The sequence below is a fragment of the Chamaea fasciata genome, unplaced genomic scaffold (assembly GCF_029207755.1).
Source record: "Chamaea fasciata isolate MVZ Bird 193981 ecotype frontalis unplaced genomic scaffold, bChaFas1.0.hap1 SCAF_24, whole genome shotgun sequence".
Taxonomy (NCBI): domain Eukaryota; kingdom Metazoa; phylum Chordata; class Aves; order Passeriformes; family Sylviidae; genus Chamaea; species Chamaea fasciata.
In genome coordinates, this window is record NW_027094109.1 from 3,662,749 (window position 1) to 3,689,343 (window position 26,595).

At 47.1% G+C, this 26,595-nt stretch overlaps 1 protein-coding gene across 1 annotated transcript; it reads right to left on the reverse strand.

The window, feature by feature from the left end:
• Nucleotides 1-2,531: 2,531 nt before the first annotated feature.
• Nucleotides 2,532-23,767, reverse strand: ATP12A (ATPase H+/K+ transporting non-gastric alpha2 subunit). The gene is made up of 23 exons (XM_066203367.1): nt 23,524-23,767; nt 21,685-21,831; nt 20,274-20,333; nt 19,260-19,463; nt 18,494-18,607; nt 17,851-17,985; nt 17,202-17,319; nt 15,751-16,019; nt 14,498-14,696; nt 13,960-14,069; nt 13,130-13,264; nt 12,692-12,884; nt 12,295-12,470; nt 11,141-11,277; nt 10,021-10,171; nt 7,972-8,140; nt 7,149-7,303; nt 6,481-6,604; nt 5,775-5,920; nt 5,050-5,183; nt 3,910-4,011; nt 3,283-3,374; nt 2,532-3,020 (listed from the first exon to the last, which is right to left on the reverse strand). Exons 1-23 carry the CDS (start codon nt 23,530-23,532, stop codon nt 2,992-2,994), a joined length of 3,108 nt encoding a protein of 1,035 aa, XP_066059464.1. The 5' UTR covers nt 23,533-23,767; the 3' UTR covers nt 2,532-2,991.
• Nucleotides 23,768-26,595: the final 2,828 nt, after the last annotated feature.

A 26,595-nucleotide genomic window follows, 5' to 3' on the forward strand; every position in this document is an offset into this window, starting at 1 on the left:
TCCCTTTCCTGTGGCTCTGTGGCTTTTTCCTGTGGCTCTGTGGCTTTGTCCTGTGGATAGATAGAACCTCCTGATTATGTTGGGTTTGTTGTTTTTTTTTTCTTTAGTTTTGGCAGCGAAATCTGTTGGCTGTGGCTGCAGCCAGCAGTGCTGAGGTTTTATCCAGGTGACAGCGGGAGAGCCAGGAAGAAAAGCAGGAGCCAAACCCCTCCTGTCCGTCCCCAGGGATGTGTTTATGAGGTGGTAACTGCCAGGAGATGGAGCACAACAAGAGAAAGTCCCTTTTTGTGAGAATTCTTTGTAGATTTGGTCTTCAGCAATCGGAGAAAAAATAGATTTTTACTCCAGAGATGATTTTGCAGAGCAGCCACCGTGCTTTTAATCTTGGATACTCCACACAACCTCTCCAGGGGCATCCCACAAAACCTCTCCAGGCATCTTTCCCACGAGTCGTTTCAAGACAACGTGCTTTGTTTGAGAAATAAACCAAATGCAGCTGCGTTCTCTCCTGGCTCTGTGCAGCAAATTCTCCCACCGAATTTTGGGGATTCTGTGAAGTTCTCACACCGAATTTCGCAGAATCACAGAGTCACAGAATCCCTGAATTTCACAGAATCCCTGAATTTCACAGAATCACCAGGTTGGAAGAGACCTCCAAGATCATTGAGTCCAACCCAGCCCTGACACCTCAGCTAAACCCTGGCACCGAGTGCCACATCCAGTCTGTCCTTAAACACATCCAGGGATGGTGACTCCACTGAAACATTAATTTTGAAGAATTAAAGACTTCAGTTAAACTAGATATTGCTGAGGTAAGACAGATAGACTTCCCTTTTGATAAGCAGAAGCCGGATTTAAGGAACTGATAAATCATGAGGCCTGTCAGCTTATGTTTGTGTGTTCTGACTAATCAATGGGCTTCAAGAAGGACAATGAAATCATAAATCAAATACTCCTGGGAAAACAGGATTCAGTTGTCACGCAACACTAAAAGGTTAAAAAGTCAAAGCGAAGAAGATTCACTTACTTCATCATCTTGAGACCCCGCCCCATAAAAAAGACCACCGACCCATTTCAAAGAACAAACCACGCATGCTTAATAGCTTTTGGCTAATTACCATACGAGGCGGGGAATGGAATGTACTAAAGTCATAAATATACATTTGTGTTTGGGGTATTCAATACTTCTGTACATAAAAAGACCCTGTGATCTTCTGTGAGCGCGCGTGTGTTTGGGAGCTATCCCGCATGCTGCCCGGCGTCGTAATAAACACACACTTTCTAACTTTAAACTGTTAGAGAGTCTTTTGTCCGTCATAGTTGGATATCGGCATTAGATCGATATTCATATTTTTTTAATAATTCACCACCATTCCAGTACTTTATCATTCTTTCCGTGAAAAGCTTTTTTCCTAATATCCAATCTATATTTCCTCTTTTCCTTTCCTCTTCCCGCCCCTGTTGGAACAGGAATTTTGGCCCGGCCGCAGGTGCTGCAGTTCCTCTCCTATCTCTCCTATCATTTAACCGGGAGATAAAACCAATCGGCGCTGGCTGCTGGCAGGTGCCGAGGTGTGAAATGAGTCAGGCTGGCGGCTCGGCCCCGCTGCTGGAGCGGAGATAACAGCGCCTTTATCTGGAATTTGTGTACGGACACGCCCCGTTGTTTTCCAGGCTCGTTCTCTGCCGTTCTTCCTCCTTCCTTGGTAGCTCCTCTTCTTCGCCTCCCTCCGGGAAAAGCGCTGATAGCCGGGATGATTGATAGCGGGATGACTGATACCGGGGTGATTGATACTCGGGATGATTGATACTCAGGATGCTTGATACAGGGATGATTGACACTGGGGGTAATTAATTGGGTGCATTAATTGGCGTTGATGAACACCTGACTGGGGTTTTAAGGGAAAGAAGGTTGCAAAATGCAAATTGTCGCCTAGCAGGGAAGGGCGGGGACTTTTGGGAATGGCTTTAGGTTGGGAAGCATCTCTCTCTTTCCCTTTCCTCAGCTCTTGCCTGGATAATTTCTCTTTCCTGCAACAGGAGTTCTCCTCTTGCCCCGTTTCTTTTCTAAAACTTGTCTAAGCTCGTATTTAAAAGTGAAATATTAACTCAATATCAGTATCAATCAAGTCAAAGATCAAAATCAATGAAATATATGGTTTTTTGCGTTAAAATTGGAAAATCGTTTGTCTACACAAGAAGTGGGACCTACAGTTCTTGCTAAAGTGACCGTATAAGCCTGGTTTCAAAAAGAATTTTACCTGTGCCTAACTAATCCTAGAATTAATGGCTCTAATATCTATTTTGCCCCCGAGATTGTCACCTTTGGGGAGTAAGCACTGAGTCTGGGATCTCAAAACGTCCAAGTCTTTTTTGGTTGTGGCTTGGTTTTCAGGACACCTTGATCAGAATGGATCAAATGGTTGGTCTGTTAATGGGGGTAAAAAAAAAAGCAGGGCTGCACTTCTTTCCTCTGTGAGTGCTCCACTCAGTTTCTCTCAATCTTTGTAAAAAAGAAAGACAGAGAACAATTTTCTGGAAAAAAAAAACCCACTATTTTATTATCAAATTATTCCTATACAGCACAATTACCCGTGGCAAGGTAAAAGAGATCTAGGTATGCACTCCCTTGGAGTTCAGTTCCACCAGCACAAAAATCAGCAAACAAACACCTTCAGTGCAAATTAATGCCTTGGATTGTGTGGTATTCCTGTCTTTGGATTGTTTTCCTCTCGGAGTGCTCTCCAACTCCATCTCGGAACGAGGCAAAATCGTGGTAGTTACAAAACTAGGTAGCATTTCAATTTCCAGGCTTTACAGTACAGTGGGAGGTAATTTCTCAGCCTCTAAAGTCCTTATTTCTTCATTGAATTCATGAAATCTCTTCACCCCAGCACGGGGTGGATCCAGGCTGGATATTGCACAGACAGGACTTGAAAGCAGCAGAGGCTGGGCCAGGTGGGGAGGGAGCTCTCCTGTGCTCAGGACAGTTCAGTAATACATGTTCTTGTCCCACCAACCTGCAGGAGGAGGAAGGGGATAATAATTTAAAATAAATAAATAAATAAATAAGTTTAAAAATAGGGGGTTTTTGCTCAAAAAAAGGAAAAGTGATCATTGAAAAAAAAGAAAACAAAGGTTGGTTTTTCAGCAGCCACCTGCAAGTGGCAGCTGAGCTGGGGGTGGGAGTGAAAGGGTAGGAATAGAAATTAAATTAAATTAAATTATTACATGAAATTAAATATTACATTAAAATTGAATTAGAGCAAGGAATGCACTCACTTCCTGGGTATCTCCTGATGAGCAGCTTTCGGATTTCATCGTAGACCCAAATCAGGATGGCAAAAGGCACAGCCACAAACCAGTACTGGAACCTGGGGGTGGGGGCAAAAAGATCTTGTTCAGAAACGTCTGAAAACAACTCAGCTGCAGTTCTGGGGTGTCTGTCTGTGCTATTTAATGCTACTAAAACAAATCTGCCCCCTCTTTGTCTTAATTAATCTCTCAAATTGATGATGTGCGTGTAAAGCCTCCCAGTCTTAAGTAGTTTCTGGATTAATTAATTCCAGGTCCTGCTCAGGAGGAAACTTTGCCTGGTGTTATCACAGCAGTAAATCACTTGCCTGCTCTATTTAAAATGAAAGTTAAATGCTGTCTCTGCTCAACAAAACATTGGAGATGCCGGAGGAAATATTTAAATGTTGGTTTTGCACAAGGAGATTTGTGGATCCTCAGCAGGGAATCTAGGAGGATAATGTGGAAATTATGGCAACAATGGCCTTTTTGGCCAAGAAATAGTGATGAATATAATGACTTTTATAAAAGCATTTATCCTGCAGTGGTGCTGCACAGGCTCCTGCTCTGTGTCCACCAGGAGGGCAGGGGAAGCTCAGTGGCACCAGAACTCACCTGAGTGGGGTGAAGTTCAGGGCTGTGACATGTCCAAGGCCGTAGGTGAGAATCAAAGCGATCCCTATCTGGGAAAATATCCCCACCCAGATGACTTTGTTCCTGCAGGAAGAGCAGAGAGGAAGAGTCAAACCCTGAGAGAGCTCAACCATGAGAGAGTTAACCCCAGAGTTAAACCCCTCTGCGCCTTCAGGAGCCTTCTGGATTCCCTCAATCCCTGCCCCAGGTGAGCTCTGCACACACACGGGCAGCTCTGCCTCGTATCCCCAGCGCTCCTGCCTTTCCTGGCAGCACTCCCAGCCCAAATCCAGCTGTGGGATCACAGCCAGCAGCAGCTCCTCCAGGCTGGTGTAGTGCTCGGGGTGACTCAGGTGTTAATGCCAGGAGGAAGCACACATAGGTGTAGGCCCTGGACCCGCAGATAAAGGATGGAAAACAAATCGCTGTGCTATCAGAAACCCCGGGGAGCGAATGGCAGCTCTGCTGCTGGCCTCTGTCCCGGCTGATATTTGGAATTCTCCCGGGGCTGGAGGGTGCAGGGTGGTTTGCAGAGGGCCTGGCTGGGAGAGTTGTGTTGTTCTCACAGCCTCAAGTTATGTCAGAGAAATCCAGATTTGCTATCTCTTGATAAGGAGTTCAGAAAGTAATCTGGAAGAGAAACTCCCTTTCTTTTTTTTTTTTTTTCCTAGTCAACATTTTAATGAATGGAGAGTTGGTTTTAAGCTGGTGCATTTTCAGAATCACCAGCACAATGTCTTTAAAGAAAATCCCTATCCTGAAGCAGAAAAGGGGAGGTGTAATAAAATATTTGCCTGAGATTTGTGATTGTTTGAGGCCAGACTTAATCTCTGTGCAAAGACTGAAAGTGAGAGGGCCAAATCACTGAGTGAACAGAGCAGGAGGTCTAACCTGAGCTGCAGGTTTAGATTAGATAGGAAAAAATTCTTCCCTCTGAGGGAAACTCTTCCCAGGTGAGGCCCTGGCACAGGGCGCCCAGAGCAGCTGTGAATCCCTGGAAGTGCCCAAGGCCAGGCTGGAGCAGTGGAAGGTGTCTCTGCCCATGGCAGGGGCGGGATGAAATGATATTTAGGGTTCTTTCCATCCCAAACCATCCTGGGGCTGTGCACCTGCACACCTCACCTGAAGAGGCCCTGGCGGAAGATGGAATTCCTGCGGGTTTTCCTGATGATCAGGTCAGCCACCTGCTGGATGGTGATGCTGACAAAGAAGGCCGTGTAGCCAGTCCACTGCAGGTACGTGCGCTGGTACTTGGTCTGCAGAGCCAAGGAAACACCAAAGGCTTTAAATCAGCCCCTGCCATCCCCCACAGGCACCGCAGGCCTCGATGGGAGGTTTATTTCAGTTCCCAAGGTGCGAACGCAGAGTGACTCCAGATTTAGGCACAGAATGATCAGATTTGGGCCCGGCTTTATTTCCGTGACTGAGTCACGAGGCCGCAGCACGAGCTGGGGGTGAGGGGTGTTTGTATGGGTTTATCAATGCCTCCTGTGCCTTGTGATGCTGCGGGATGGGGAATGAGAGGGGGAGGCTGCAAAGGACTTGGCAGAGGTGCTCATCATCAGCAGGGCTGGGAGAGGATGGGGGTGACGGATTTTGAGGGCTTTAAACATCCAGACCAGAGAGGAAGGTGCATCTGCAGAGGCTGAGGTGGCAAATTGTGGAAGCATGAATGAAAGAGCAGGGGCTGAATGAAAAATCCGCATGGCAGGAAGCCCTTAAGAAAACTAACCCATGAAAACTAACTCTATTTGCATTTAAACCTCATTGGCATTCCCTCTCCCTTTCTTTTTTCAAGCAAGGAGGTGGGTGAGGGCCGGGGCAGGGGGTTTTCAGGGCTGCTTTACCCATTGCTGTCCGTAGGAATCCTCGAAGTCGTTGATGGCGTTGCTCTCCCAGTCCACCCTCACTCCCAGCAGCGTGGAGGGGAGGAACCCCTGCTCGGCATAGACGGTGAAATAGGTGACAAAGGCCCCCACCGACTGCATGATTCCTGCAGGGACAAAGGGGCAGGGGTGAGGAAGAACAGAAATTCAGGAGCTCTGGGGGATGTGATGGGTGTATGGAACGCGCTAAAGGCACTTTGAGAGTTCTTGGTGCTGTGAATTTCTGCCTCTCTGTAAATAAAACCTCATTTTATTGCTGAATCATGAGCAAGAGGAGGGGAATGGTGGGTTTGCAGAGGAAGGGGTTGAGTTTCAGGTCCCAGTTTTGTTGGGGTTTCTTTTTTTTGTTTTTTTTGGGGGGAGGGTTGGTTTGGGGTTTTTTGGGGGTGGCTTTTGGGAGGGGTAGGTCTTTGGGGGTTTTTTTGTTTCTTTTTTTTTCTGTTGTTGCTGTTGTTTTTTTATTTTTTGTTTGTTTGTTTGTTTGTTTGTTTGGGGGTGAGGGGTTTTTTTTTGGTGGGTTCTTTTTGTTGTTGTTTTGGTTTTGGGGGGTTTTTTGGAGGGTTTTTTTTTTTTTGTTTGGTTTGGTTTTTTGAGGGAGGGTTTAAAGAATCAGCTTGATTCTGCCTTGCTCTGCTGCCCCCAGAGAATGTTTGGGAGGCCAACGCACCAATCTGCAGGTAGGAGTAGATAGCCAGCTGCTCGTTCACCAGCCGGTCTTTCCTCTTGTTCCGAGGCCTCCTGTTCATGATGTCACTCTCAGCTTTCTCATAAGCCAACGCCACCGAGGGGATCTGCAAGAGAGACAAACCCTCAGGGGCTGGGCGGCAGCGTTTGCCTGATCCTCCCAGGTTTAGCAGCAATTTGCAGTTCCCAAGTGAATTCTGAATGTTGGAGGGAAGGAGAGGAGGATCAGTGTGGATTAATTCCTATTAATGTGTAAAAGGTTTGGGGGAAATCTGAAACTCTCATGGATCTGGTGAGCAATACAAAAGGCTAGAGGGGATTAACAATAATTTAAAATCTGAGGGTGTTTCAGGATGGGCTGGGCTGGATGGAATGTCAGGTGTAACTGCAGAAACGACCTCTCAATTAAAACACACTGATAATTGCTCACTGCAGCTTTTAGCCTGGATCAGATCAGTCTTTCCTTTCTGCTCCTCCCCCCCCCTGCAGGTTGCTGTTGTTTTCTGCTCTTCTTTCTCACCACCTGGCTGCTTTTTAATCCCTTTTTTCACTGCCTTTCTCAGCTGTGGGATAAAGGCACCAATTTCCCTGTCCTGGCTGTGCCTTGGCAGGATATTCCAGCAGGAAATGACTTTGCAGCTCCCAACTCACAATGTCCGTGCCCAGGTCGATGAAGAGGATGGTGATGGTGCCGATGGGCATGGGGATGCTGGCAATGATGTAGATGAGGAAGGGGCAGAGCTCAGCAATGTTCTTGGTCAGGGTGTAGGCAATGGTTTTCTTCAGGTTGTCAAAGATCAGGCGGCCTGGGGGAAGGGAAAACACTTCTGTCAAAGGGAATTTTTAACTTTTAATTTTAATCTGGGTTTTCCAGAAAAAAAAACAAACTTCAAATTTAACTAAATGAAGCGAAAACATCCACTGCTTATTTCTACTTTTCCTCGTGCATTTTGTAATTCGGTTTCGTTGTTGTTTTTTTTTTCAAGCTTCTCTCCCTCAGAGCCTTGTGAAAACTCAAGTGTAATAAAATGTTCCTTCAAAAAGGCAGCTTGAGGGGAAAAGTCCCGTCCCCCAAAACGCTGTGGTTGTATTGGAAACCACAAGCTCTTTACAGTGAAAGAAGAGTGGGACGAGTGTTCCTGTCACAGGTGGAGCGCAGTGAGGGCGATGTGTGAGAGAATCATGGAGGGAAAAGGGGGAGAAGATAATTTCTATCTTTCTGAGGCTTCAAACTGTGCTGGAACAAGTCAAGAAGTGCTTTTATCTGAAGCTCGATCAAACAGAGACAGCAAATCTTTATTGTGTGTGAGAGAGGGAGACGATTTCCTTATTCTCTGATTGTCATGTGTAGAAATGGAATTAATTCCCAGCTTTCCCAAATATCAAATCCAGAAATAGAAGGGAGAAGGGAAAGATCAGAAGGCTCTGCCAGCAGCTTCCAGCTTCTAAAAGTGGGAAGCAACATTATCTTTACCTTCCTCCACTCCTGTGACAATGGAAGCAAAGTTGTCGTCCAGCAGGACCATATCAGCAGCGTTTTTGGCGGCGTCAGAGCCAGCAATCCCCATGGCAATCCCAATATCGGCTTTCTTTAGGGCAGGGGAGTCATTGACTCCATCTCCAGTCACGGCAACCACTGCTCCCTGGAACACACAAAAGCATCCGCACGTGGGCTTGGGAGGAGAGGGTGAGCCCTGCCGTCATCAGTCATTACATTTCCAGCAGAAAAATGCTTTAGGGAAGTTCTGAATCCTCTCTGTACCCACATCAAACACAGCCAGGGAGCAGGAGGGTGGCGGGCAGGGTTGGGAGAGCAACCCCAGAGTTTTGTGTGGTTCCCTTTAGAGCAGAGACCTGGAAAATTCAGGGACGTGATTCACTGCACCCTAAAGGGTGGACATCTCAATTAGATGCATTTCAAATGCAATTAGTCTGGTAGCTGGGTACAAAGAGGATTTAAGATTTGGATGTCTGCTCTCTGTACATGGTCCATCTCTGTTTGGGCAGAGCCAGGTTCACCTCTGACATCTGGGGGGAGGTTGGATTAACACAGAAAATGTCCTCTATTTTCTTAATGAGGTGCTACAGAAGCAGCCAGGCTTCATCTGAATCATAAATTATGTAACTGCTGAGTTAGAGCCCGTCCTCATCCTATCCCAACAGCTTCTGGCCATCCTCAGCCTGTGCTGGGATTTCTCTACTAATCCAAAAGATGGAAAACTCTGATTATCCCACTCAGCTTCTTTGTTATCTCCCCGAGCCATCTCCTGCAGCTCCAGGCTCTGCTCTGGCTGATGCAGAAGTTTCTGCCTTGGTTCAAGGCGGGTTGTTCAGAGTGGGGACAAAGCCTGGCAAAAACTGATTAACAAAACGCTGAATTTCCTGTCCCCGGGGGGATTGAGCACAGTGTCACTACCTATAAATAATGCCGTGCACAGAAGGGCTTATAAGCTCTGAGCACTAAACATAGCTGGAGCCTGGGAGGGGGAGGGTGTTCCTTTTCATCCCTAAAGAGCCAAATCTGCCGGGAGAGTGGGAGTCTGAGCACTGCAGAACACGTTTACCCACCGTGTGCCTGGCAGAGACCATTCAAAAAATAAAAGCCACGTGAGGTTGAAAAAAAATTATCTCTTTTTTTACTCTCTGGAGAGCCCTCCAGGTTTAAACCCAACGAGCTGATAATGTTGATTGGGAAGTCTAGTGCTGGCACGACTACAAAAATAAAATAATATCTTGTGGCACATCTTCTCTGTGAAGTCCAGGCACAGCACTAGTGTGGCTTTAATTCACAAAATCTACTTGAAAAATGTCATTTTTGAGTGGAGAGCCTTCTGATGGCAATTTTCATCTTTTACACAGCTCTGTAAATGTCTTTTCTTTTTTTTTTTTTTTTTTTTTCCTCCTGTGCTGGCTGAACTCCAGGCTGCTTTACATAATATTGCCCACGGATGGGACAAGCTCTCTTTAAATCCTGGTGCCTGATTTACAGCCCTGGGAAGTAACAGAGATAAGGCTTGGTGGTACATAAATCATTCCGTGGGGTTCATACCTCAGATTCATAAATAATCCAGGCTGGGAAGGAGCTGTGAGCTCACCTGTTCACCCAGCACTGCCACCAACCAATTCCACTCCCAAACATTCCTGTGGGCAGGAGGACATGGCCTGAGCAGCCACAAGAGATAAGAGGGGAGGATGTGGCAGCACCGTTGCTTTTATCTGGGTTTAAAGAATTCCCGAGGGATTTCTCCCTCCCAAACAGGGCACAGGAGGCTTTTTGTGCTTCTCAGAGTGCCAGGGACAATCCATGCCCCAGCTACCAGTTCCAAGCCCAGGGAAAAGCTCGTTTTGCCACCTGGAGCTGTGTCTGCAGCTGGAATTTGAGCAGCTTGGACCGAGTCCAGGCAGCATTTGTGGCAACCTGTTAGATAATGTCCTGGCACGGGGGAAAGAGTATAAACAGAGCTTGGGGAGCACTGGGAATTGGCTCCCAGCCTCTGTCTGTGTGTGACCTTTGCCACCTCACCTGTCTCTGACAGCCCTCCACGATGATCAGCTTCTGCTGGGGTGACGTGCGGGCGAAGACGATCTCGGAGTGCCCGCGCAGGATCTCGTCCAGCTGCTCCGAGCTCATGTCCTTCAGCTCCATCCCGTTCACCACGGCTGCCGTGGCCTCCCTGCAGCAGCCCACAGGCAAAGAGGGGTGAGTTTTCAGAATGGAAGAAGTAAAAATGGTGCACTCGTAGGACGGGCGTGCAGCTGGATGCGGGGAGAGCAGCAAATTGATAATTGTGGACCCGAAATTTTTTGAGTCTGAGCTCTTCTCAAGGGAAACTTTTCAACAGTTTTTTTTTTTTTTTTTTCCCAAAACAACCCTGTGTAAACAACATTCCTTTCCCATGACAACAGGTGTCGTTTGCTATTTCTGTTACTGAGCCAATGGCAGAGGTGTCAGCCCTATGGACCAATAACGTGACTTTTAACCCAGCGTGTTGTAAAAGGGCTGAATGAATTGTAAATAAACCTTCTGATTTCTGCTGCCTCCTGACTGGAGTCAAACATCTTTATTTTGTGTCCTATTGTGACAGATAATAATTGATAATCATTGATAATAATTTATAATTATCGCAGAGGCATTTGTTGCTAATCAGCAGGAGCTGAACAAAAGGCCCTGCAGAAACCCGGAGTGGATCACAGTCACCCGGATGCAGAGGGATCTCATTTGAAGCTTCAGAAAATGTATTTTAAAGTGGCCTCTCAGTGGGAAGGGCAGGAGAAGACATCACTTCTACAAAGAGCTTTTATCCCTCCCTTGTGATGTTCTTTTTTTCCCACATTGAAGGGGTGAAGGAGGGGTTTGGGCTGATGGTCCAAACTGGGTCGTGTGACACTGAATTTTGCTTTATTTTGTCAAACAGGCAGCGACAGCCACTTCCACATGATCTGCAGAGTTTAATTTGCTAGATTTTCCTCCCGAGCAGTGAAGATGCCAACCACCGAGTGGACACATTGAAGTGGAGATGACTCAAGAGTGGGAATGTCTCATAAAAAAAAGCAGAAAGTAGCGGGGATGTAGAATGAAAAGCACCGTGGAGGGAGAAGGGAAAGGAATCCTGGGGCGCTGCCCAGGCTCTGCTGGCTCTCACCTCCTGTTGACCTGCTCCACGGGGATGTTGAGGCGCTTGGCAATGTCCTCCACGGTCTCACTGGTGGCTGAGATGATGCCCACGCTCTTGGCGATGGCCTTGGCCGTGATGGGGTGGTCTCCAGTGACCATAATGACCTGAGGGAGGGACAGGTGAGTGACAAATGGCTGAACCATGGAGTGACAGACAGGGGAATGTCCATTGCTGAGGGGCAGGAGGCACTCGGGGATCAGAGCAGTGCTGTGTGCACAGCAAAGGGAGGTTAGGGGCAGGAATTGCCCAGCTCTGTATCGACGCCCTCTCCTTACTGAGCTGCTTTGTCAGGGCTCTGGAGGAAGAGCTCCTCACAGGCAGCCAGATTAGAACAATGCAGAAGAAAGGAGCCTTTATATAAGGGTCTATATTAGGTATGCTCAGTGGGGAGGGTTTGTTAGAGTACGGCTTCTTAAAATGGATCCTTGTGACTGAGGTGTCCTGACAGATAGGGCACAGCCTTTTCCTGCTTGTCTTGAAGAAAAATTGCCACATCTGGCTTCAGGCCACAGAAAAATTCATCAGGGTTGGGGTCTGGGATTCATCTCGTCTGAGATCTGTAATTCCAAATACGATTTTCCTAGATTTAGATAGATTTCACCTCTGCTTAGGGCTGAGAGTTTATTTGTGGGGCCCCAGTGAGTGAAATTAGGGGAATTACTGCTTCAGGTTCTACTTGAATAATTTTGAGAGTAGTGATTTCTTTGGATAAACGTTCAAAGCAGTGTCCTGATGCCTTCTCTAGAATGGTTTCTACCATCTTACTCTGTTTACAAGGGAGTAATTCCAGCTGCTGTGGGCTCTCTATCCTAGATACGGATCTGATGAGAGAGGATCTGAGCTTTTGCAAAGTTGGGTTCCCAGGCCTGAGGGTTTTGTGCAGTTCCTGCAGTCTGATTCCCACTGAAATGAAAATGTTTTGCCTCTGAGGACTTTCTAAATTGAAATTACAGGATGGTCTTAACTAAGGCTGAGATTTTCAGTAGTTGTTGCTAGAAAGACAATTAGTGACGATGTGGTGGAAGATCTTAGATTTTAAATACTTTAAATAATCCCCAAAATAACCATAAAGAGCTTTTCTGTGGTGGACCCACTGTGTTTTTCACTGTAAAAATCCTCACCTTGATGCCAGCACTGCGGCACTTGGAGACAGCGTCAGGCACGGTGGAACGGGGCGGGTCAATCATGGACAGCAGCCCCACAAAGCACAGGTTGGAGGTGGGGAAGTTCATGGAGTCTGTGTCGAACTGGAAACCCTCTGGAAACTCGTTCTCAGGCAGGTACAAGTGGCAGAAACCTGGAAAGATGTTTAGGTTGGTGGGGTGGGCGGGAAAACGTGAGAGGAAGAGGAGAGCTTGATAAAACGTCAGGGCTTGCTCTTGCCCGTGGAACTCCAGCATTTAACCATTTTTCCAGGCATGCTGGATGTGCCAAGACTTTAAACCCCACTACACATGTTTCACAGGTGGATTTAACCCCATTTTCAGTGTTCACCCCGTCTCCCCAGGCTGCACTCACCCAGCACTCTCTCCCCCATGCCCCCCAGCTCCATGTAGGCTGTCTGGAAAGCTTCTGCCTTCTCGCTGTCCAGGGGCTCCTCCTTGCCGTTGATCATGATGGTGCTGCACCTCTCCAAAATCCTCTCCGGGGCCCCTTTCATCACCAGCAGGAAGCGTTTGTCGTGGGGGTCGTCGGTCTCATGGATGGAGAGCTGTGCCACAAACAGGAAATGGGTTGGAAGAGCTCAAACTCTCCTCATTTGCTTCTACTTTTTCCATGGGATTCATGTTCTTTTCCATGAAGAAATCGTAATTTCCGTCAAATGGAATGAGCTGTATTTATTGTAACTTGAATTTCCTCTGCTGCTGAATTACCCCGTTAAAGGTTTCCAGGTCACCCAGGCCCAGTGAGAGAAACAATCTGGCACAATTTCCAAAAAAACCCCGTGAAACACACCTGGAATTTGTTGGTAGAGTTGAAAGGGATTTCAGCCACTTTCCGGTTCTGTGCTCTAATGCTCATCACGTCCCCCAGAATGACTTCAGAGAATTTCAGCAGAGCTGTTTCAGAGGCATCTCCAACCACCACCCTCTGTGGGCACAAAGGAAAAAAAAAAAATTTACTTTCGTCTTTCCACAATTCCATGACGCGCTGCACACTCCAGCAATGAGGAATCTACATTTTTATGTCCAAGTTATCCTGGAAAAATATTAAAATAGAATTTGAGGATGTCTGCTTTGCTCTTGGAGTTAGAACTGAGCCTCAGGAAAGAGAGGCTGCTGTAAAGCAGATTTGGGGTCACGCTTAGGTCACAATAGAGGTGAGGCACAAACCCAAATTAATTTGAGGATTGCATTGATGAGTAAACAGATTTGTTCTGGCAGTCCAGTCACTAGAATTTACTACCTTCAAGCAGTCATGTGCAAAGACATTAATTAAGGCACATTTACCTTTGCTATAATAAATTAACAGTGCAATAATTATTATTCCTGCAACTTGGGTTGCCTTTTTGCTGGCAGGCACAGTTGGGTTTGGACAATTCAGGCACAGGGATTCTTGGGGCCAGGAGCTGGGATTGTGAATCTCTTCCAATTCAGGATCATCACAGTTTCTATGCTCTTGGATTTTTTTATCCTGTGTTAAATTTTGTGTGAGTGTACAGCAGTAAAACCACTGTCAGTAAGAACTTAAAAAGCTGGCGCAGTAAAACAGAGATTGTTAAAACCAAACAGAGAAAATCGCCTGTTCAGGGGAAGGGGGATAAGCTGGTGTGAAGTCAGCAGTACCTTCATGATGGGGAGATTTTCCTGTCCCGGCCGGAATTCCGCCCGGTTGCAGAGAGTGACAATCTTGGATAACGCCGTCCATGAGGGGGAACTCTGATCAAAGGGCTGGGCTGAGAGAAGCGAAACACACATTGCATCCTTTAGCATGCTGCATGAGACAAGCTTAAGAGTGAAAAAACAGAACTGACTTATTTGCAGAAAAATATCATTCTTTTGACAGGTTCTTTTATGGAAAAAAAATTTGATATAAATTTTCCCTCCAGCAGTGCTGGCAAAAGGGTTTGGGTGATGTTTCTCTGCTTAATTCCTTACTAAATGCACTCTTGGCAAAGGGTTCTGGTGTAGAACCTCCTCCAGGTTTACTTCCTTTGAGTGGAATTCAATATGAATCCTTTTTTTTTTCACCTTTCCACGTGGCTAAGGAGAGATTCCCATGTGTAGAAGGAAGATATGTCTGATTGAGCCATCAAAAGTGAACATCCTAGGACTGATCCAAGTATCCCACCAAGTGATCCCACCCCCCCATTTCCCCATTTACTTGTCTGATCTTCACTGGTGTCGGCCGAGTAGATCTGGTTGTCAAACCAGAGGTGGGCGACAGTCATCCTGTTCTGGGTGAGGGTGCCTGTCTTGTCGGAGCAGATGATGGAGGTGGAGCCCAGCGTCTCCACGGCCTCCAGGTTCTTCACCAGGCAGTTCTTCTTGGCCATGCGCTTGGCCGTCAGGGACAGGCTCACCTGGCAGGAGGGAAGGGGTCCAGCTGTCACCAAGGTGTGGTCACACAGAGGTGTAACCAGATTACCTTCCCCCGGTAGATTGTTTGTGGCGTTTATTGTTTATTTGGTTGGGGTTTTTTTAGGAGAATATTTTAAATTTTTTTCGTTTTTGTTGGCTGCAGTGCGTTTTTCTTTCTCCTTTTTTTTTTTTTTTTTTAATTTAGAGCCTGAGGTTTGGCTGTAACTAGCACAGGTGGATTTGCTGCTGAGAGGAACCTGCTGATAGAGATAAGGATGTCTTATCAGCCAAGAGGCTGTTTGAGATGGAGGAACCTGCGGCGGGCAGGGAGCTGCTGGTCACCAGCTCCATGAATTCAATGATTCCCATCAGTGTTTGCTGCTGGGGTGCTTTGGAGCCAGCAGTGCTTGGCAGCTGTGCCGCTCCTCAGGCAGGGATTTTAGAGTTGGGCATGTGCTAACAAGTGGAGTTCCCATGTGACTTTCAGGGTACAATGTCCCCGCTCTCGAGTGGCAATGAGTGGTGGGGACATGAGCCACGTCATTGTACTCGGCTGCCATCAGGGCAGAGCAGCACTTGAACTTAAACCCAAAAACTGGGTTTGAGATGAATGACTCAGTTCCACCAGAATTCACCAAACAAAGGGTTTATCCTTGGAATAAGAGCCCCCACCTGTCGCTATAGGACACGAAAGACTCCAAACATTTCAGAATGCCAAAAGTATAGAAAAAGGCTCTATTGTCTCAATTCTTATGACTTTTTATAAGGTGTTCCCATGCAGACTTAACGTGGTTGGTGAATAGGAACGACACCTCTCTAATGCCATTGGTTAAACCAGAGAAACAGCAAAACACCACCTGGAGAAAGACTGTGTTGAGAAAGGAGAGTTGTTTGCCAGGATTGTTTTGAGAAGAAGCTTTCTTGGGAAATTTTTCCTTGGGAACAAGTTGGCAGCTGCTAGCAGGCTGAAATCTCTCAGACCCACACCCTCCCCTCTCCAAACCCAACCCAGCCCAGGGCTGGAGTGGCGAGCAGAGACCCCCAGCACAGACTCACCGTCACCGTGGCCAGCAGCCCCTCGGGCACGTTCGCCACGATGATGCCGATGAGGAAGATGATGGAGTCCAGGATCTTGTAGCGCATGGACACGGAGATGATGAAGAAGAGGACCCCGATGGAGATGGCCACTCCTGCCACCAGGTACACGAAGTGCTCGATCTCGATGGCGATGGGCGTCTTCTCGTTGCCCACGCCCGAGGCCAGCGAGGCGATGCGGCCGATGATGGTGCGGTCCCCGGTGTTGATGACAACGCCCGTGGCAGTGCCTGCAGGGGCAAAAGCTGTCACCTCCAGGCCACACAGACACTCAGATATGGGTTTTTTTAAATTTTCTTTTCTTCTGTTAGAGCCGAGATTAAATGCTCAAGAGATGGATTTCGTGCTCAGACTCAGATGTTTATTAATTCTTATCTATATTACAGTCTCACGAGTTGTGAATTCTGGCTAACAAAGTGAAAAATGGCTCTGTCTCTATCTCTCTACAAGGCTTTTAAGCACAAACTATCCAGTTAAGAAATGACACCTGAATTATTTTGACTTTTAACCCAGTAACCAACCACCCGTGGCCCACAATGCGGAGTTTTCTATCCAATTACAAAACACCACCCAGAGCCATGAAGAAGATGAAAAAGAGGGACTCAGCCTCCACCCTAAAATCTCCATCTTGCTTTATATATATATATTACTATATTTTAAACCCTTAAACTCTAAGTTTTCCACCCTGTGACATCACACACTTCTATCCAAACCCCACACCCAGAATCCCAGTGCTGTCACTCAATTTTGGGAACCTTTTCCAAGGCCTCAGGTCAAATGCAGTGTTTTCCTGGGGGTCAGTGCCTGTGAGCACAGAAAGCCTGGAATTCTCAGTGCCCAGGGTTCCAAGATCTCCCCCTCCTGCATGCAAGGAGGCAAACACTGCACCTAAAAAGGTGTCTACTGATACATGGACATTTTTGAGTTTCCCAAAAGATGGGTGTTTTGCGACAGCCTGACATTCCAACAGGTACTGATGGAAAAACTGCAAGGAAACCTTGGTCAGTTCAAACCCAAAACAATTCATTGATTGGTGCAGCCACAACCACGCCGTGTGTTGGAACAAATGCTAAGTGTGGCCACCCCCAAGGTGGTCAGGTCAAAATCCATGTGAGCAATTGAACCTCTCTGAAATTCCTCAGAGCAGAATTGCTCAAATGGGTTGGCAGGACCAAGCAGCACCTGTGCAGGTGCCTTTTGGGGGGCCCTTCTCTCTGTACGCTGATAAATAACAAAAATTAGAAACATTCAGTTCCCCTGAAGTTGCTGAATAGAAAATTAGAAAAAAAGCTAAAAGGATGTAAAGGTGTGCACATGGTGCACATGGGATAACAAACACGTCTAGAGCCAGTGGGGAAACAGATGAAAAGGATGAAATGGGATTTCCATGCCCAGGTTCAGGATCAGCTCACCTTCCACACAGGTGGTGGAGTAGAAGGCAATGTTCCTGGTCTCCAGGGGGTTCTCGTGGGTGAAGTCACAGGAGCGGGACTGAGGCTCCGACTCCCCTGTGAGTGAAGAATTGTCCACCTTTAATGAAACGGAGACAGGCCCAGGTTAAAGTCAGCAGTGCACAGTGGTGGCCAGCCAGGACCTGAGGCAGCAGCTTATTTCATAAACAGTGGCATCAACATCTCTCAGTGCCTCTTCTCTGAGCTGCTGCTGTCCCTGGCAGAACCCATTTCAGTGGGAATTCAGTTCTGTCTGTCTGTCAGTGGGATTTTCAGCAGCAGCCAGAGAAAACTCCACAGTTTTGAGGATCTGCCTGCAGTGGAAGACTCTCAATTGTGTATTGGTGCATCTGCCCTGTCCTGGCAAAGAGCAGAGTCAGAACTTGGCATGGGCTTTTTGGATGTTCAGGGAGGGAGGTGCCAGTCCAGCATGACATCCAGGCTTCTGCTCTCTGACTTCATTAATTATGTCCAATCAAAATCCTAATAACCCATATAAGCTGTGTAGAAATTATTTCTATGTGATTATTCCTCTGAAGTTCTTTCTATGCAATACACCACTCCAAACTCTGTTTTCCCCCTTTCCTTTGCTCTCCCAAGCCCTGTTTACCTTGCAGCCCTGGGTGAAGATGAGGCGGATGTCTGCAGGGATCCTGTCCCCACCCTTGATCTCCACGATGTCACCAACCACCAGCTGGTCTGCTGGCAGCTCCTTCTTCTCGGCATCCCTGAGGACAAGAGCTTGCTGCAAGACAGAAATGGGACACAAATTAGCTTTGGGCCACCCTCTAAACTGAGATCCTCCCCTTTGTTCTGGGAAAGATCCAGAGCAGGGTGATGATGCAGAGGAAATGTGAGTGCATTTGACACCCAGCTGGACTGCTCAGGCTGGAATTTGGGGGGTATGAGATGGGAAGTGGCCTCGGAGACGGGGAAATGCCTTCCAGGAATGTGCTCTCCTGACATCAGGTCTGTGGGTAAAAGCAGTGGGGTGCACAGTGTGAAACCCAGCACACTTCACCCTTTGACAGGTTTGAACTGGGCACTGAGATCTCTGACCCAGCGCTGGATGGAAAACAAGGATGTGCATCCTACAACCAACAGATCCATCAAAGCTGCCACCGTGTGCTTTGCAGTAAACGGTTTGTGATTCAGAACTTTTCTCTGGGTCATTTGCCAAGAGATTAATTCAAGTTGGGCTTGCCGGGTTTCCCTCGTGCATTATTGGGATGAATTTTTGCCTCTGTCCTCACCTGTGGGATCATCTTGCTGAAGCTGGCCATGATGTTTGTGCTTTTGGCTTCCTGATAGTAGGCAAAGATGCCAGTGAGGATGACAACCAGAGCCAGGACCACTCCGAGGTAGAGCTGATCAATGAAAGAAATAATCTGGTTAATTTAGGACAAGTTTTCAGCAGTTCCTCTGTTAGAATAAATGAGTTCTGTGTTGTTTTAAAATGAGCTGTTGGCCAAGTTAAAAAACAGAAAAGAAAAGAAGAGAAAGTTCTTAAGAAAAGAACTTTCAGGTGTTGGCCTGCAAATGATCAATTAAAACTTTTATTTGTGTGCGTGTGTGTGTGTATTAAAAAAGGGGGTTTAATAGCAATTTTCCCATCTAAAATCCTTCTCTAAACTGACACAATCCTGAACAAATTAGAGTGTAACGAACTAATAATAGTAATAATAATAATAATAAACAAATTAGAGTGTAATAATAATAATAATAGTATAACTCAAAGGGGAAATAGTGGGGGACTCTTTAATCTCTAACTAAAGCCAGAGTCTAAAGTCTTTAGACCTTTTCCTGCTCTCAGAGTACTCCAGAACTGTGATCGTGCCCAGCGGTTATAAAACCTTTGCCCAGGCACTCTTTCAGCGTGTGGCGTTGGAGCTTTTATCAGGAGTGCCGGGCGGCAGGAGAGTCCCCCGGCGACGAGAGGCCTCCTTGTAGTTACTGAGTAACCGTGTAGTATTTAAATCGCCCCGAGCCCGGCGGAGCGGTTACTCATCACCCACTCACGTTGTCGAAGGCTGAGTCCACCCCCTGCGCCAGCTGGATGCCGAAGGAGATCCAGGAGAAGCCGGCCCCGATCCACAGCAGGATGGAGAAGCCCCCGATCATCTGCTTGAGGAACTTGACGATTTCGGGGGTGGCTTTGGGAGGGGTGAGAGCGTTGGGGCCGTCCCGAGCCAAAATCTCTGCTGCTCTCGCGCTTGAGAGACCCTGCAGAAGGAGGGGACACGTTTGCAATGAAATCCCAAAAAAAAAACAGATTTTTTTTTTTTTTTTTTTTTACAAAATTCACGTGCTGCTGTTTCATTGAAGGTTGTTAAAGCTGCAGCTCTGATTTCCAAACCTCCTGATTTCAGAAAGGATTTCTGCTGTCAGTTATCTGCTATGGAGAAACAGCGATTTCTTTGCTGGAGGGCTGAATCTGGGGGCCACATCCATCAGGAGTTTCCATCCTGTTGGCTATCAATCAAATATACCTGCACTAAGTGTTTGGAAGGCCAGGGAACAGCTGACATTCTTTTGCTGCCGTTTCTGCGTTTCCACAAGGTGTTTGTAGCTCAGGGGGTTCTTGAAATTCTTGTCTGTGCTCTGGCCACGTTCAGCGCTTTGATATTCAAATGTCAGGTGTCAAAGGGACTCAGATGTAGTTTCTCAAATCTAGCTTTTCCTTCAGAACCAGCTCAATCTGTGCAGTCTTTGGCTAAGAATTGTTACAGTGGAAAGTGAATTGTGGTGAAACCAAAAGATCAGGGAACAGCTTTAGAGAAAATGAGGTCCTGGTGCAAACCCCTGAGGTCCCATTTTTGATTTCAAAGCAGCAGCTCAGCCTTCTACAGATTGGAGAGAAACTCCACCTTAAATCCAGGCCAGTGCTCGTTGGCTTGCTGGTTTAGGCTTTGCTGGGAGCATCAGTGCAGGCACCCACACACCTCTAAAACCAAATCCCTGCTCCTGGGGAGCTCTGGGGAGGCCAGAGGCACCTGATGGAGGCAGTTCCTTAACCAAGCCCCGTGGACTTACTTTGTCAATGCTGGTGCCATACTTCTTCTCCAGCTCCGAGGTGTTGAGCCTGTGGTCATCCTGCATTCCACGGGAGACAGAAAATCACAGTGAGCAGAGCAGCAGACTGCTGAAAGTTTTATTCCCACATTGCCTGGATCTGGGAACATGGATGAAGTTGCTTGCGTGACACATTAATTTCATTAATTAGACAAATCTGCATATTGAGAAGCAAAATGTCTTCCACTGGAAGATGGTATTTTTTTTTCCTTTTGGTTTGCAGAGTGCTTTTGTAAATAGCTCCCTCCTCCAGCAAATCTGTCACAAGAACAGGGTGGTGTGCTCATGTCTCTGCTGCTTGCCACGAGGGGCTGTGCTGCTTTGGGATAAATCATTTCTCTCTGCACCCTGCAGGGCTCAGAGTGTGTGTGACAACAACAACCTCTGCCCTCGATTGCCAGGGCAGGGAATGTGAATTATCCTCCTCACTCTGGGGGAAAGAGGCAACAGGTTCTGAGTTTAAAAGGGTGTGGGAGAGGGAAATCTCAGAGCTCCTCTCCTCGGCCTGCAGTGCCACCCCTGTGGTATCATTGGCCTAATTATATCTTGTGCTGAACCGGGATTTAGAAGCCAAGAATTTCAGAGATCTCCCAATTGTTTTCTCAGAGTGATTCATGGGTACTCGGGTGAGTCAATTCTGCTGTCTGTGCTTGGGTTTCTCTTTAGAAACACGGGAGTGGAGTTGCATCCCCCGGTGGCAAAAGACAATACGGGCTGAGAAATATTTACCTGCTGCTGGGCAGCTCTTGGAAACGTGGTGGGTGAATGGAGGAGAAAATCATGGAATCAATGTCTTATTTTGGTGTTCTCTGAGCTTTGAAATGCCATCCAGCCCGTAAATAGCCTCTCCTCTGAGCTGCTCTCACAGCAATCTCGAAAAGAGGTCAGCATAATTACCCTCATGTTTCAGATTGGGAAACTGGAATGTGTGGAGAGGAAGCAACGTTTCCAAGAGCAGCCAGCAGGTCAGTGGAGAGCCAGGAGGAAAACACGGGTTTCTTGAAGGCCAGAGCAGTTGCTTTGGGTTAAAACCCCCTGTGTTTAAAGCTGAGAAATGCTCTCAGCCCTGGAACCTCTGGAGCACAGTGCCGTGGTTCTGCCTCTCCCTCTGATTCCTGGCTGGCTGTGCAAGTTGTCAGGAAATACTGATGGCAGTGATTCCATCTGGGAAATGGATCCTTTTTGGGCAGACAATGTTCTGTACCATTGGTGGCTTAATTACACCAGCCTCATCCTCTCATTTTAGGTATTAATCTTGCACAGCATTTTTCTGGCACACTCCAGGAGTGTGAGGGAGCAAATCCTTCCCTGTGGCAGGATTTTCAGTGCAGGACATTCCCTGGGTTTCACAGAATGTCACAACAACACTCACCAGGTCCAGTTCTTTCTTAAGATCTTCTGCCTTCTTTTTCTTCTTGTTGCCTTTTGAGTCTTTGTGCTTCTCCTCTTCATCTTCGATCTCTGTTTTCTGCAGATCTTTTGTCCCGTAGATCTCAACCGAGTAAACATCGGACTTTTTCTGCAAAAGGCCACAAAAAAGTCAAAATTTGGCAGATCTACTTTTTTTTAGACAACTTACAGATGTCTACTGTCCCTTTCTCCTGGCTGCTTAAGGTGTTTTTCTCTGTCTTATCCAGAGATCCACCCAGTTTGTGTTACTGTGGCTGTGGTCAGGACTTCATCAGGTGCAAATTGCAGGGATCCCTTTAGGGAGGTGCAACACTTATGATCTAAAACAAGTGTAGGAAAGTACTGCCCAGGACCTCAGCAGTGAAAATCATTCATTTATTTATCAGCTCCAAGAACAGATCAGTGGAAAAGCAAAATATTCATGAAAGGAAAGGGGAGGGGAAAATTCTCCATTGAGAACTTGCATGTTCCTGGAGCCTTTCAGACCCATAACTTCAAGATTTAAATCACAATTAAGACTTACAAACATATATTTGGCCTGAATCGAAGCAGGGAACAGAGGCAAACACCGGACTGAGAGCCAAGGAGGAGTTGCTCGGTTTCTGCTCACACAGAGCTCAGAACTGGCGGGGATTTAGCCAACAGTTCACTTCTTTTTGCCAGTGGAATACCGGGCACAGGAAGCTGTTGACCCAGGGAGGCTGCTGCACCTCGGGGAATGTTTTGCTTTCAGTGATAACTGGGGAGTTGTGCTGTTTCCAAAGCCTGGCTTAACTCCGCAGTGTGCAGGGCAAACTTCCCTCTCGTGCTGGTTTGCCAGCTCCCTAATCACAACGCTGCAGCCCCAAATTATCCTGGAAACGACATGCCAGGCCTTGGGAGAGCCACTGGGTGACCCCATTCCAGAGGTTTCCTGATGGATTAAACCCCAGGAGTTCAGGAGAGCCCCCCCTGGATGTTTCCCTGGTGGGACAAAGCACAAAGGGGCTCTGCCGGTGCTTGGCCTCCTGTGAGATCTCACAGCAATGAAGGGAGATCTCTCCAAAACATAAAGCAAGCTCAAATAATGGAAACAACAAGGAAAATCAATAATAATCGGGGTATCTTATTATTTAACACTGTTCTGAGCTCAAAACTGACATCTTCAGCTGTCCTGTAACTAAAGGAGTATTTAAATCTTGGCATTGTCTCTTGATGAAGGGGAAAGCAAAGAGCTGCTGAGCAGTTTGAGGACTTTAAAGACCCAAATCCTGTTCCCAAACATTTGATTTTACTCAGTGATGCACATCCCAGAGCCAGGGCATGCCTGTTACAAGTTCTGATTTTTTTTCTGCCATGCTGAAGATTCACAATCTGTTTTATCTATTGGGATTTTTTTCTCTTCATCTTCCTCCTCCTCCTCCTCCTCCTTCTCTTCTCTTTAACTCTCCCACCCAAAAAAATCTGTTCAGCTTTTCAAATCCCTATAGAGCACCAGGAGAGAAAGGGAACAACTCTCTGCTGGGAGAACATAGCAGATGGAAGAGAAAAATTAGGAAAATTGATGGAGTTGGTAGAATCTATTGCTCACTTGTAAGCATGACCTGTGTTATCCTTTAACCTTCAGAGTTTCATAAAATCTGAGATTTTAGCACAGATTTTTTTTTACTCAGTCCAAGAATTCCTCCCAATCCGAGCTGTTCATGCCCAAGTGTGTCTGGTATAAATTCAATTTTTCACTTAGCCTGTACTTATAGTATAGATTCACAAAATAAACCGCAAGAAGAAACACGAGGGGCAGTTCCTTGGGCGCTGTACCCACCTTGACCATCTTGGGGAGTTTATTCCTTTCCTGATGGAGGGAAGCAGCCAAGCCAAAGCCTGTGGATCAAAAGCCAAAATCTCTGGATGAAAAGCCCGAGCCCAGCTGGGGTCTGTGGTGGCTCGGAGCAGTCCTGGAGTGCAGCAGCTCCCCGAGGTGGTGGGTCCCTCTCCTGTGGCCAGCAGGTGTTAGCTGGAATGCTGCTCCCACCTCGGCATCCTTCAGGCAGGACGAGCTCCCTGTCCCAAGCCTGTGGAGAAAGAGCTCTGCTTGCTGCTGCTTTATAAATCAGCATCTTGTGCTGCCACTCCACCCCTCCCCTTCCAGGTCCAGCCCATCTTCTGTTTCACCTGGAGTAGGTGGAAAAATACCACAGTAATGGGCATGTGGGTTTCAGGTCAGATAGGTTCTAATTATTCCTTTGTAGTGTTTGCTCACAAGTAGGGAACAGGTGTATTATTCATCTTGCTGGAAGCAAGGAGTTTCCTCCTGAGACTTTCCAGCTCCGGGCTCCCCTCGGGATCCCAGCTGTCCTGGGCTACAGGAGGGCTCTGCACACTTTATCTCACCTGCACAGGTGATGTTCTCTCTGCCTGAGGTCCCTCAAAGTGGAATCCCTGCCTCGTTTGGGTGCCAGCAGGGATTTAGTGCAGTGGTGTCCTGTAACCCTGGTCTTGTGTCTAAGATGTTTTAGTTTTCTAAAATTCTTTTCCCAGAAAATTTTCTGTAAACAAGAAACTTATTTTTGTAAACTGTACCTATGTTTTCATTCCTTTTCCTAAGAGGGGCTTCTTCTTGGTGTCCCCCTGGTCTGACCAATGTGATTGGAGAGGTTTGTCTTTGTGTCACCAATCAAGTTGGTCTGTGTAAAAAAAGCATATAGGAAAGACACATCCCAAAAATAAAAAAGGCATTTTCAAACTGCTAAAGTTCAGAGTCTGTGACATTATAGTGTAAAACAGCTTCAGTGTCCTCTGAAGCTTCATGGCTTGGACTTCACTCTCACTCCTTGCCTTGTATTTTGTGTGTTTTCCACCTTCATGCTGAGCTGGGAGAGGTGAACTTCCTGGTGCTTTCCAGCAGGGCACTTGTCTGAACAGTCCTTGGTTTGTCTTGCACCAATTTCCAGCCTCCAGGTAAGGGTGATAATGACATTTGTGACGCTTTTGGTACCTGCCTGGTCCCATCACTTAAGAGTAAAGCTGCTTCTCCACCTCTGAGGCTGAGCTGATGGAAAGCTGAGGAATTCCTCAAAACAAGGAATGGTTTTCTGAAGGTTTAACATTATTTGGGGAAAGACTTGTGTGTCATCCATCTGACCTTGCTGACCGACAGCGTTTGGTCTTTAATATTACAATCTTTACTCTTTGCTATTATACATAGTTTTGAACAGCATGTAACCCACAAACTTTAAATCCATTGGAGATACTGTGTGGTGCGACCGGTAAATGACTCAAATTGTGGTCAGAGATATGACGTGCTAATGGAGATAATCAATCCTCTATCTACGATTCGATACGGCTTTATCAAAACACAGATAGAAGTCGTTAGCGGAGGGGAAAATCCAAAGGACATCATCTATTACATCAACAGGAGCAGGAATAATTATATTCAAATCAACTTCGCAGGAATTTGAGTACCAGACCTCTTCCAGCTGCTCCCACTTTGCAGTTTACGTGTGTTGGTCTTTTTCCATGGAATTCTTCAACCCTTGAACGTTGCGCAAGGTGCAGGAGTGGGTCTGAAAAGGTTTCGTGTTCAGTTTCTGCTGCTCGTTGTATTAAGAGCTGGGTTTTGTCCCGGAATATCAACTTTTCCCTGTGTCTGTGAATGCTGGAGGTCTCCCAATATGAGCAGAAGCAGGGGTGTAATGGCTGTATCCAGGGAATCTGTGTTGTGTGATAGCCAACGCTGAGATCCTCCCCTCTGTTCTGGGAAAGATCCAGAGCAGGGTGATGATGCAGAGGAAATGTATTTGACATCCAGCTGGACTCAGGCTGGAATCTGGGGGGTATGAGATGGGAAGTGGCCTCGGAGACGGGGAAATGCCTTCCAGGAATGTGCTCTCCTGACATCAGGTCTGTGGGTAAAAGCAGCGGGGTGCACAGTGTGAAACCCAGCACACTTCACCCTTTGACAGGTTTGAACTGGGCACTGAGATCTCTGACCCAGCGCTGGATGGAAAACAAGGATGTGCATCCTACAACCCACAGATCCATCAAAGCTGCCACCGTGTGCTTTGCAGTAAACGGTTTGTGATTCAGGACTTTTCTCTGGGCACTTTTTGCATTTGCCTTCTACAAACCGTGCTGGCTTTTGCCTGGGGACGAGTGTTAGAGATGCAAATGAGAGAAATGTTTGGCAACAAAGCACCGGGTAACCCCTGCTCGGCACGGGGTGTTTACCCTGACACTTCTGCCTGCTGAAGGATGTGCTCTGCGGCCAAGGAGCCGAGCTGGGAGGGTCTCTGTGGACAGTTCCGTGCCTCAGGATTTACCGAGGGTTTGCTGCTGGCAAACCAACCACCTGCATGCGGCTGCCAAGTTCAAAGGGCAAATTTGATGCTGGAGTTCTGTGGCCAAAATTCCATTAGGTCTGTCAGCTGAAGGTTTGGGGTTTTTTTTTCCTGCGAGTTACAAAGCCAGGATGAGGAGCACTGTAAAAAGGCAAATCTCTTGTTTTATCATGAGCCAACAGAAGGTGGTTGGACAGCTGGAATCTTCCTCGTTAGCTGTGGTCACTCGTCACGACAAAATTCGTGTTTTGTCACTTGGCTGTGCTGGAAAGGTCCCAGGAACAGAGGCCAGCTGTGAACCCAGGCTGAATTTCTGGGCAAGGGCTGCTCCACAGCCAAATCCTGCCCCGTGCCCTGGCTTGGCAAGACGTGGCATGTCCTGAGAGGAACATACCTGAGGGCTGGGATTGTCACGTGTGCTCCTGGCGTGTCACAACAGCCACGGCTGGGCCCTGCTCAGGGGGGACAACGAGTTAATAGTGTGCTGGTCCCTAAAGATCAGTGTAGGAAAATAGCGCGGCCCCTTCTGGATTATTATAACTCACATTTATTCACTG